The sequence below is a fragment of the Capra hircus genome, chromosome 23, assembly GCF_001704415.2.
Source record: "Capra hircus breed San Clemente chromosome 23, ASM170441v1, whole genome shotgun sequence".
Lineage (NCBI taxonomy): Eukaryota > Metazoa > Chordata > Mammalia > Artiodactyla > Bovidae > Capra > Capra hircus.
In genome coordinates, this window is record NC_030830.1 from 31,038,871 (window position 1) to 31,051,194 (window position 12,324).

General features: G+C 58.0%; 1 protein-coding gene across 2 annotated transcripts; it reads left to right on the forward strand.

Moving 5' to 3' along the window:
* AARS2 (alanyl-tRNA synthetase 2, mitochondrial) lies at positions 781-11,815 on the forward strand. Of its 2 annotated transcripts, XM_018039246.1 has the most exons (22): positions 782-1,046; positions 1,725-1,916; positions 2,431-2,576; positions 2,804-2,971; positions 3,746-3,890; positions 4,446-4,591; positions 4,834-4,942; positions 5,307-5,345; positions 5,447-5,558; positions 5,970-6,103; positions 6,496-6,640; positions 6,855-7,027; positions 7,179-7,292; positions 7,394-7,534; positions 8,178-8,315; positions 8,426-8,535; positions 8,688-8,796; positions 9,090-9,212; positions 9,413-9,523; positions 10,094-10,177; positions 10,281-10,391; positions 10,829-11,815. In XM_018039246.1, the coding sequence occupies exons 1-22, from the start codon at positions 810-812 to the stop codon at positions 10,991-10,993; spliced, it is 2,952 nt and encodes a 983-aa protein (XP_017894735.1). In that variant the 5' UTR covers positions 782-809; the 3' UTR covers positions 10,994-11,815. The 2 variants fall into 2 exon arrangements, with proteins under 2 accessions (XP_017894734.1, XP_017894735.1); XM_018039245.1 differs by having other exon boundaries at positions 781-1,046; positions 10,094-10,391.

The following is a 12,324-nucleotide window of genomic DNA, read 5'->3' on the forward strand; positions in this document are numbered from 1 at the left end:
ATAGATGGGTTAACAGTGGAAACAGTGTCAGACTTTATTTTGGGGGGCTCCAAAATCACTGCAGATGGTGACTTGCAGCCATGAAATTACAATATGCTTACTCCTTGGAAGGAAAGTTATGACCAACCTAGATAGTATATTCAAAAGCAGAGACATTACTTTGCCAACAAAGGTCCATCTATCAAGGCTAGTTTTTCCAGTGGTCATGTATGGATGTGAAGAGTTGGACTGTGAAGAAAGCTGAGCCCCGAAGAATTGATGCTTTTGAACTGTGGTGTTGGAGAAGACTCTTGAGAGTCCCTTGGACTGCAAGGAGACCAACCAGTCCATTCTAAAGGAGATCAGCCCTGGGTGTTCTTTGGAAGGAATGATGCTAAAGCTGAAACTCCAGTACTTTGGCCACCTGATGCAAAGAGTTGACTCATTGGAAAAGACTCTGATGCTGGGAGGGATTGGGAGCAGGAGGAGAAGAGGACGACAGAGGATGAGATGGCTGGATGGCATCACCGACTCGATAGACATGACTTTGTGTTGGTGATGGACAGGGAGGCCTGGCGTGCTGCAATTCATGGGGTCGCAAAGAGTCGGACACGACTGAGCGACTGAACTGAATGCGCCAGGCCGCTTGTGTTATTAGTAGTTAGGTGGACTCCTGCAGGCGCCTTCTTGCCAATCACTTCTACAGTGAGCCAGAAGCGGTCTTGAGTCCTCCTGCCGCCAGGGGTCGCTGTAGGAAACGCCGGGCCTTCTCTCGTTACTTCCATCCCTGCGATACCCTTTGACCTCGTGAAGTATTGCCCCCAGTTAAGATGGCGGCGTCGGTGGCAGCCGCAGCTGGGCGACTTCGGCGGGCCATTCGAAGGTCGCCCTCATGGCGGGGCCTTCGGGCCCTCTCATCGGAGGCCCCTCCAACCCAGGCCGCGGCCGTGCGGGACGCCTTCCTGAGCTTCTTTCGGGACCGCCATGGCCACCGCTTGGTGCCCTCCGCTTCCGTGAGGCCCCGCGGCGACCCCAGTTTGCTTTTCGTCAATGCAGGCATGAACCAGGTAGAAGCTGAACCACGCAGGGCTGGGCGGAGTTTTGCAGTTTTTTTCCTTAGAGAAAGGCGTTGCGGGATTGGGCAAGAGACTCAAAGGGCGGAGTTCCTGCCTTTCGGGGAAAGAGAGCTTGTGCGTGATTGGGCAGAGTTTGGGGTGCAAATTAGGGCTTGGGGAGAACTTGATCGGAAACTTCTGAGTTAAGGTTGAGTTTTAGTTCCAGGAATGGCGGGTGAAGGTTGAGTTTTAGTTCCAGGAATGGCGAGTGTGGAGTCCCATGGGGGCAGACTGGTGGGGGAAGTCTGGCTTCATTCATTAGTTTTTTTAAAATAAAGGTATCATTCATTAAAATAAATGTTTGTTGAGTACATGCTACTGTGCTAGCCTATGTGCTCTGAGCTTTTGACTTTGAGCACCACTTACCCTCTGTAGACTTGCCCTGTTTCTAGCCACCAACACATTCGTTCTCATTTTACTAGCAGAGTCTTTTCATGACTTATTTGTCTGCTCAGACACCACCAGAGATGGGTGCTCCCAAGTTGCGCCCCATCCCCCCACCCCCGGGCCAAGATTTCACTGTACTCTCAGGGGCCATGGACAGCCCTCAATCCGAATCACCATTTCTATGCCCACTCCCTACGTTTCCCTTCTATTAGGATGTCTTTCTCTCCCTTCCTGTGTTTCTAGTTCAAGCCAATCTTCCTGGGCACTGTGGATCCACGAAGCGAGATGGCAGGCTTCCGGCGGGTAGCCAACAGCCAGAAATGTGTGAGGGCTGGAGGACGCCACAGCGACCTGGAGGATGTGGGCCGAGACCTTTCCCATCATACTTTCTTTGAGATGCTGGGCAATTGGGCCTTTGGGGGTGAATATTTTAAGGTGAGTCCCCAGGAAGCCCTGGAGCTAGGAAAGGGTCAGTGGTCAGCCAAGAAAGGAGTCAAGGTTAATCCTGTCTCTACTGTTAGAGTTGGCTTAAGCAGGGCCTTATACCAGACACAGTACTCAATGGATACATATAATAGAAATGTGTCTCGCTTCCTTGGTTGGGCTGTAAACTCCTTGAGGACCAGGACTATGCCCCCTGCCTAATGGCTGAATAATAATTATTGTAAATAAATTGTCCAAATGCAGGAGTTAAAAGTCCTCTCAGGCTGAGGTGGGTAGGGGATTTCATGGAGAAGGTGGTACCTGAAAGAAAATGGGATTTAGAAGTAAGGACACTGTCTATGCAGGAAAATCTCAGAAGCAGAAAGAGTCATGGCTTGTTCTGGAAACCAGGCGGGCAGTGGAAATGGTCTTGTCTTAAGCTGAGGGTGGAACTCTTGTGGCTTGATGGGCACGTCAGTGGGGCCTTCTCACCCGTCTTCCTCTTCCCACTGGATTTCCACTACAGGAGGAGGCTTGCAGCATGGCCTGGGAGCTGCTGACTCAGGTCTATGGGATCCCTGAGGACAGGCTCTGGGTCTCCTACTTTGGTGGTGACCCCAAGGCTGGGCTGGGCCCAGACTTGGAGAGCAGGGACATCTGGCTCAACTTAGGGTGAGTCCACCCCCACTTATGTCCCACTCCTGGAGCACAAGAAAACTGGAAAATAACCAACACTGGACCTCAGAGTCTTAGCGTATCCTGTGACACTGTAGGGTCAGCCATGTTCCTCCTCCTGCTGAGCTTAATGGAAGGGCTCTCCTGGCAGATAGCGGGGGTGGTGTGGGGGAGTCCCTGGCTTCTGCCTTTGTCTCCCACTATCCATCTGGCTTTCTTCTCAGGGTGCCTGCCAGTCGCGTGCTCTCCTTTGGGCCCGAGGAGAACTTCTGGGAGATGGGGGATACTGGGCCTTGTGGGCCCTGCACTGAGATACACTATGACCTGGCTGGTGGGGCTGGAGCCCCCCAGCTGGTGGAGCTTTGGAATCTGGTCTTCATGCAACACAACAGGTAATGGGTTGCTAGAGGAGGAGGGAAATCCCTGACTGAAAGTGAAAAAGTTGGCTGTCAGGAAACTTTGATCCATTTGTTATGAAAACAGATACTTAAACAGCATTTGCAATGTGCCAGGCATATTCCTGGGGGCTTTCCTGGTGGCTGAGATTGTAAAGAATCTGCCCATAATGCAGGAGACCTGGGTTCATTCCCTGAGTCAGGAAGATCTCCTGGAGAAGGGAATGGCTACCCACTCCAGTATTCTTGCCTGAAGAATTCTATGGACAGAGGAGCCTGGCGGGCTACAGTCCATGGGGTGACAAAGAGTCAGACATGACTGAGCGACTGACACTTTCACTTTCAGGCATATATCTAAACTCTTTTCAGATAGTAACCAATTTAGTCCTCTTCTTTGCCCATGACATTGCAACTAGACACTGTGGGTCTTTGGACTCTGCTCTCTTATCATAAGATGGAGTTGAATTTGATAATCTCTTAAGATTTTTTTACCAGCTTTGACATGCCTCTTTATAAAGCAAAGAATTGTGTCCCAGAAAGTGGAGGTCTGGGTCCAGGCGACGGCCCAGTCACCCTTTATGAGAAAGGAGAGGGCCCAAGGCTATCATTGTCCGCTTTGGGGGATGAGGGGGGTGAGATGATACTGCCCACTGGTTCCTCTCACTGTCAGCCCCCCTAATCCCCTCCTCATCCCTTTATGCCACTTGAGCATCATGCCTGCAATCCTGGGGCGGGCCTCACCTTGCACACCTTTCCCATACACCTGGCCAGAGAGGCAGATGGAAGCCTGCAGCCCCTGCCCCAGCGGCACGTGGACACGGGAATGGGCCTGGAAAGGCTGGTGGCCGTGCTGCAAGGCAGGCTCTCCACCTACGACACCGACCTCTTTTCACCGCTGCTCGACGCCATACACCAGGTAAACCCGCCTCTTCCCTTCCAGAAGCCACTCTGACCTGCGGTCCTCAGGGCTCACCACCACTGCTTTCTCCCTTTGTTGAGAACTCAAGAGTATTCCCGCCCACGGGGACAGTGAGCAGCCGAGAATGTGAGGCTCCAGTTCACGTTTACAGCCTGATACTGCTTCTCACTCTATGCTCAGTAGTTGCGGTGCATGTACTTAGTGTGGCATGTGGGATCTTAGTTCCTCAACCAGGGATCGAACCCAGGCCCCTATATTGACCAGGAAAGTCCCTGATCGTCACTTTTAAAAGACATTCCTGTTGCTGTGCAGAGGATGCGCTGGAGGACAATTGGAGTAGAAGCTGAGAAATTGGGAGGCTGTTTCATAGTTCAAATTAGACAAGGTGTGGCTTAGGCTCGTAGCAGAGGAAGTGGAGAAAAGTAGATGCAAAAGCCTCTACTGATGGATTAGATGCAGAGAGCAGAGCCAAGTCAAGGCTGGCCCCCAGGTTCTTGACTTCACTAATGTGAATGGCAGGGCCAGCAGCCGTGTCTCTTCTCCTGCTTCCAGGGTTGCGGGGCACCCCCTTACTCGGGCCGCGTTGGGGCAGCAGATGAGGGGCGTATAGACACAGCATACCGCGTGGTGGCTGATCACATCCGCACACTCAGTGTCTGCATCGCTGACGGCGTCTTCCCTGGGATGTCAGGCGCCCCGTGAGTCTAGAAGGGCTACAGTGAACATGTCAGGCGCCCCATGAGTCTAGAAGGGCTACAGTGAATGGCAGGGGTTGCTGCGGGCTGCAGGGGAGAGGAGGGAGGGGATGGAGAGGTGAGTGGGGTTGAGATGGCAGGCGGAGGAGGAAGGGAGCATACACTCTGCGTCTTGCCCTCCCTTCTCCCCTCCCTGCTGACCCAGGGCTTCTGGGGGCTCATATCTGGGCTCTGACCCCTCCTAGGCTAGTACTTCGTCGGATCCTCCGTCGAGCTGTGCGGTTCTCTACTGAGGTGTTGCAGGCACCACCTGGCTTCCTGGGCAGCCTGGTGCCTGTAGTGGTGGAGACACTGGTAAGGGCAGAGCTTCGTCGCTTCCCTGGGCCTCCCAGGAGACTCGGAGAGCCTGTCACTGAACCCAAACAGTGACCCTACCCTGGTTCCCCACCCTAAGTGTCTAACCCAGCATCTTCTCAGCGAGCTTACAGAAAGCAGGGAGCCTCCTTGCCTAGGCTGCTGAGCCTTTGACCTCAGGACCCCCTTCTGCCTGTATCACGCCCACCCCTCCCTAAAAAAGCTGATTACCCATTTGGACCTTCCGCCATCCATCAGCCTCTCTGAGCCCCGAAGGCAGGTGTCCCCAGAGAGGGCCAGGGTGGAGGTACAGAGTGGGCCCTGTTGCCTCTGACCCTGCCTCGGGCCTCTGCACTGTCCCCAGGGAGATGCTTACCCGGAATTGCGGAGGAGCTCAGCCCAGGTACTGGACTCAGGTGGGAGAGGGAAGGGCTGACGAGAGTGGTGGGGAGAGGCTCTTCCTCTCAGGAGGCCCGGCTCCAGCCCTGCCCTGCCCCTGTTCAGATAGCCAGCCTGGTGTCGGAAGATGAGGCGGCCTTCCTGGCCTCCCTGCAGCGCGGTCGGCGGGTCATCGAGAGGACCCTGAAGCGCCTGGGGCCTTCTGATGTATTCCCAGGTGAGCAGGATGCCTGGCCGCTGTTTGAGGGCCCCACTTAAGTGAGCCAAGCCCAGGCCTCATGTCCCCAGCCCGACATCTCTCTCACCTGCCCTCTCCACCACCACCCTGCTTCTCACTTCACTATGCCCAGGCTGGCCCCGCCTCTGGTCTCTGCTTTCCAAGGCTGGCTGCAGGCCGCGGATGCACTGCCCTCCTCCGAAATGACATTTGCCAAGGGAGGACCCTGGGCTACCCCCAGCTCTTGCTTTGGAGCCTGAAGGTGACCCTCTTCTGGGGCCTGCCCAGCGCAGGGAGAGGGCCCGTGTGCTTGGCATCTGGTGGCTTCTGTGGGCAGAAAAGCCCTGGCCCGTACTTCTCCCCACTCCCTCCCTCACCAGCCCTGATGACCGTCGTCTTCCTCCCTCAAAGCCGAAGTGGCCTGGTCCTTGTCACTGTCTGGGAACCTGGGGCTTCCCCTGGACCTGGTGGAGCTGATGCTGGAGGAGAAGGGGGTGCAGCTGGACACTGCTGGACTGGAGCGGCTAGCCCAGGAGGAGGCCCAGGTACTGGCTGGGCCGCCCCACCGGTTCTGTTGGGTCACAGCCTCTCCCCCAGTCCTGGGATCTTGTGGGAAGAGGGAAACAGGAGGCTGAGGTAGGGTCTGTCCCCTCGCTCAGCCCCCACCCGCAGCCCGCAGAGAGGAAGGCCAGTGCAGTGGGGCACACAGAGGGGCAGAAGGGGAGAGGCTGGTGCGAGTCCTCAGAGGGCCCATCGGGGGCCGCAGTGGCTCCTGGTCCTGAGACCCCTACATGAGGGAAGGTTCACCAGCCAGCCCAGGGCCTCCAGCAGCCAGCCCAGCCCGAGGGCTTATTCCAGAGGGGGTGCGAGGTGCACAAGCTGTGTGGCGGAGGCAGGTCTCCACACAACCCCTCCTGCACACATGCCTGTCCCACAGCACCGGGCACTGCAGGCCGAGCCGGTTCAGGAGCAGGGACTGCGACTCAACGTCCACGCCCTGGGAGAGCTGCAGCGCCGAGGGGTGCCCCCAACCGATGACAGCCCCAAGTACAGCTACTCCCTGCGACCTGGCGGCGGTTACGGTGAGAGCCTGGGCTGAGGCGGGTGGCCACCGACTTGCCTGACCGTGATTGGGAGGACAGAGCAGCCACCAGGCCTGTGCCTTCCCCGGGGGAGCCGCCAGGGGTCGCTGTGGGTCCCGGCTGGAAGTGCCCCCCTGCCCCTGCAGACTGGCTTCAAGGGAGGCGCAGGCCCAAGCCCCTGCCTGGCACTGATAAGCAGTCTCGGCCCTGGCAGAGTTCGGCACCTGTGAGGCCCAGGTGCTCCAGCTGTATACAGAAGATGGAACAGCTGTGGCCTCCGTGGGGGACGGCCAGCGCTGTGGCCTCCTCTTGGACAAAACCAACTTCTACGCTGAACAGGGAGGCCAGGCTTCCGACCGAGGCTACCTGGTGCTGGTGGGCCAGCAGGTGAGCCCCCACTGACCACCACCCCCACCCAACACCTGCCACAGACACACACACACATACACACACAGTTTCCCCAGTTCTCCTGAGCCAGAAGGAGCCAGGGGAGGGAGAGGCGGTAGGCACTCAGTGCCTCGGCCCTGCCCTTCCCCAGGACGTGCTCTTCCCAGTGGCCCGGGCCCAGGTCTGTGGAGGCTTCATCCTGCATGAGGTGGCGGCCCTGGAGCGCCTCAGGGTGGGGGACCAGGTGCAGCTGCATGTGGATGAGGTGAGGACCCCACCCCCGCTGTCTGTCCTCCGCGTCCTGCAGCCCCTCCTCTCTCCCCACCCCACCCGCACCCAGGGCCCTGGGTGACAGAAGCATTTCAGGCCTGGCGTCTAAGCTGCATGGAGAAGCACACGGCCATCCACCTGCTCAACTGGGCGCTGCGGGAGGCCCTGGGCCCCAGCACAGAGCAGCGAGGTTCCCACCTCAATCCCGAACGGCTGCGCTTCGATGTGGCCACACAGGTGAGCTGGGCACGGAGAGGCAGCCTTCACACGAGGCGACGGGCTTAGAGTCTGGTGGTGTGGGAGTTTGACCCGTAAGAGGGCCTTCCCATCAGGCTGCTCCTGTACCAATGAGGGTCAGGCAAGCCAGTGTCCGGAGTCCTCTCTTGGCCTCCAGCCGCCCGGCTTCCTTGTCCCTGCTGTCGCCCAGGCTGCTCTTGCACAAGCCGAGCTGCCCTCTTCCTTATCTGTCATCCTGTCCCCATGTCCATCTGGGTCAAATCCTGCAGGAAGTGCGCACTGACTGAATCCCATTCTGCCTGATGACTCCCTCCTTGCTCCTGCGTGTCCACCATGCTGTATTTCTCTTCCCCGGCCGCCCTCTGTTGTAAGCTCCTGAAGTACAGAGCCTCTGTTTTCTATTTCTTTATCAACTTTCAGTGTCTAACGAAAGGCCTGCTGCTTCCAATAGGCCAGTTCCTGGGTAGCTTTCTAAGGAAAAGAACTGTCAGCTCCACAAACGTATTGAGTACGTGTACTAGGCACTGCTGACTGTTGTGTACCAGTTTGGGGCTAGTTCAGTGAAAACTGACTGCTTCTTCATGCATCGCTCCCAGGCACAGGGCTGACTGCCTGTCGGTCTATTTCCCCCACAACCCCTCAGGCCCCATTGACCCCAGAGCAGCTCCGGGCAGTGGAGGTCACTGTGCAGAAGGCCGTGGGGCGGGATGAGGCCGTGTACGTGGAGGAGGTGGCCCTGGCACGCGCTGCCCACGTCCCTGGGCTGCGCTCCCTGGATGAGGTGAGTTGGGGGAGCCCCGTTGGTGGAGATGTGAGTTGGGGGAGCCCCGTGTGAGTGACCGCCCCCCCTACTCACAGGCCTGTTAACAGACCTGTGCCTCTCACCGTCAGGTATACCCAGACCCTGTGCGGGTGGTATCCGTGGGCGTGCCCGTAGCCCATGCACTGGACCCCGCCTCCCGGGCCGCACTGCACACCTCTGTGGAGCTATGCTGTGGGACGTGAGTCACTCCTCTCTGCCCACCCCGGCCTGGGGCCCTGGACCTCCTCCCTGCCCTCGTCCCTGGAGCCACCAGCCCCTGGTTTGGAGCTCCAGCTGCTCTTCTGTCTCCCATCATCACGCAGACTTCCTCCTCGCCCCCTCTGCCCCCAGACACCTGCTTCGCACAGGGGCTATAGGAGACCTGGTCATCATCGGAGAGCGCCAGCTCGTCAAGGGCATCACCCGCCTGCTGGCAGTCACTGGGGAGCAGGCCCAGCAGGTCAGCACACCAGCGGGGCCAGGAGGCTTCCCTGGGTGTGGATGGCTCAGGGAGCACCCAGCTGATGCTCTCGGGCTGGGGAATGCCCAGCAGCAGACCGGGATTCATACCTGTGCACTAAGCCATATACAGGCTGCTGGCAGCTGGCATCTGTGGTCATCATTCGATACCTTGATGAGTCTTGATTGTTAAATGTTTCTAACTTGTCCCTGCCCAGCAATAGGTCAAGAACCCCTGCCTTGCGGAGGGCAGGTATGCCACACTGCCCTGACCACCCTGTGCCCTCCCTACAGGCCCGGGAGGTGGGCCAGAGCCTGGCCCGGGAGGTGGAAGCAGCTGCAGCTCGGCTGAGTCAGGGCAGCCGGCATGTGGCGGAGGCGCATCGGCTGTCCAAGGACATAGGGCGACTCACTGACGTGAGCTGCCCCCTCCGCCTGGCCCTGTTCCCCTCCCCGACCCTGCCCGTCTCCCCCAAGCATCCCCAGCCCAGATGTTTGTTGTTTGTCTGCAGGCGGGCATGTGGGGGGGTGTGACCTCTTCCCTGGCCCTGCTGGTCCCTGCCTCAGGGACCATGACTCAGTGGGGCCAGGGAGTGAGATGCTGCTTCTGACCACAGGCCGTGGACACCGCCACGATGCCCCAGTGGCAGCGGCGGGAGCTTCAGGCCACACTGAAGGCGCTGCAGCGGCGTGCCAACACTGCCGTCCGGAAACTGGAAATGGGGCAGGTGAGAGGGGGTGCGGCTGCACCCCACGGGGCAGATAGCAGGCACACCTGGCGAGCATCAGAGATGCTCTAGCACGCACGCTGAGACACCCCAGGCCTGGCGGGGAGTGGGGGTGGGTGGCAGTTGCTGCCTCTCCTGCCACCTGGATGCCATCACCAGGTCATTCCCACACTTCTCTCTGCCAAATTGGGTCTCTCCCCCAACTCCCAAGCCTGGCTCAGACTCTCCCTCCAGGAAGCTGACTTGATTACGCCATTCAGCCCTAATTGCTCCTTGGCTGTGGCTCCTCCTCCCTCCGCCCCCCTCGCCCATCTGTGCTGCAGGCTTAGTCCCTTCACCTTCAGCGGCCCATGTGTAGGGGCCTGGAGCTATAATGAAAGGGAGGAGGGAGGGAGGAGAGGAAGGACACAGAGGGGACCCAGAACAAGGCGGCCATTCTTGGCAGAACCCCTGGCACCTTTGCTGGGGGACGGAGGGCGTGGGAGGGGATTTCTGGACTGGGGCTTAGTTCAGAAGTGGGCGCTGATTGCTTCCCAGCCCGACCCCTGCGCTGTTCTTCCTGCCTCCTAGGCTGCACAGAAAACCCAGGAGCTGCTCCAGCGGCACACGGAGGGGCCCCTGATTGTGGACACAGTTTCCACAGAGTCCCTCTCTGTAAGCGTTGGGCGTGGGGTGGGCCCAGGGTGTGGAGAGGGGAAAGTCCCAGCGGGGAGGAAGCTGGGAGCTCTGAGGTCGCCATTTGCCCTCCCCCATGCAGATGCTGGTGAAGGTGGTCCGGCAGCTGTGCAAGCAGGCGCCCAGCACATCCGTGCTGCTCCTCAGCCCCCAGCCTCTGGGACAGGTGCTGTGTGCCTGTCAGGTGGCCCAGGTGAGTGTGGGGAGGGCAGCCCCACCCCACTCATCTCCTAGTCCAGCTTGCTGATCCCTTGTCTTTTATTCCTCCCACACAAGAGAGCCACGACTGGGTAGAGGTGATCTCTGAAGATACCCCAGGATGGGGACAGGGCCACCTCCTTGTCCCTAACCCACGCCCTCCCACCCCACCCTCAAAGGATTCCCTCAATTCCCACCACCCCACCCTCCAGGCTACATATTTCTTGCAAATAGGTAGCAGCCATTCATCAACCTCTATACATGCATTCCCAGCCCATCCGTCTCCTGTCTCCACACCCACTTACCCACCCCCACCATGTGCCAGCTTGCAAGAGGGCTCTGCTCACTGTGACTCCACTCTCCAGGGTTCACTGAGTGGGAGGGGCAGGGAGGGCTGCTCTGCCTCACTGCCCCCTCTGTTTCTGTCCCCAGAGTGCCACGCCAGCCTTCACAGCAGAGGCCTGGGCGCTGGCCGTGTGCAGCCACATGGGGGGCAAAGCCTGGGGCTCTCGAGTGGTGGCCCAGGGCACTGGAAGCACTGCTGACCTGGAAGCTGCCCTCAGTGCAGCCCGAGCCTATGCCCTCAACCAGCTCTGAGCAGGCTCACGCAGGGGCTCACACACGCTGAAGAGACTGCGGCCAGGGCAGTGCCTGCAGCCCTGAAGGAGCCAGCAGAACCTCCCCGGAGGCTCAGCAGAAGACTCAAGTCTGGAGGCCAAGCAGCTGAGCCAAGAGGGTGCCCTGGGCTGGGACCTGCACAGACGCGAGAAGGTGGGGGCTGGGGAAGACAGAAGTGAGCCTGAACATAGACCCGGCGAGGTGAAGGTGAAGACGTACATGGCTGTTCTGGCTGCGATTGTTCATTAAAAAGTATTTCACAAGATAGGAAGCTCCAGAGGGCTTCCCAGGTAGGGCTGATGGTAAAGAACTCACCTGCCAACGCAGGAGACGTAAGAGACCGAGGTTTGATTCCTGGGTCGGGAACATCCTCTAGAGAAGGGAATGGCTCCCCACTCTAGTATTCTTGCCTGGAGAGTCACATGGGCAGAGGAGCCTGGCGGGCTCTGGTCCATAGGGTTGCAAAGAGCCAGACACGACTGAAGCAACTTAGCACACACACACAGGAAGCTCCAGGACATTCTTTCACCTAAAAAAAGCAACCTTTCCCGTCTCAGCATCCTGACACGGGTGCCCCATCCCCAATTTGACCCTTCACACTGGACTGAAAGGCCACCTGGCATCCAGATCTGAACTCCCCTCATCACCACCACAAGCACTTGGCCAAGCCCGCTGTACCAGCTGTTCTGAGCACCCACGAAGGCCTCCCTAGCCAAGATTGAAAACTGCCCTGGGAGAGTCATGAGAGCTGGGCAGACCCTCTGTGGTGTTACTTATTTCATTAACAACTTCTCATTTTCATGAAGGCTCCGATGATTTGTTGATAAAATGAGCCAACAGGGACTTCCCTGATGGGGCTGAGACTCCAAGCTCCCAATGCAAAGGGCTTGAGTTTGATCCCTGATCAGGGAACTACGATCCCACATGCCACACTATAAATTGAAGAACCTGCATGCTGCAACGAAGACCTTGCAGAGCCAAACAAATAACCCAACAAGTGCTGATCAGTTGCTGAGACTATGGCAAGAAACAAACAGAACTTCCTGCTCTTGTGGTGCTTTCTTCCCGTGGGGAAACAGCAATGAAGAGAAAGAAGAAGGTATCAGATGGGGATGAGGTCTATGGAGAGAGCAGACTGGGGTTGGGAGGGTGTAAGCTCCATGGACATCTGAGGGCAGAGTCAGTGCAGAGGCCTGAGGGGCAGGTGCAGGTCTTGGGTTCAGAAGGGAACAGAGCCAAAGCAAGCCTACTCTTTTTTTAAACACATTTTTTTAAAAGTTTCATTTATTGTTGGTTGTGCTGGGTTGCCA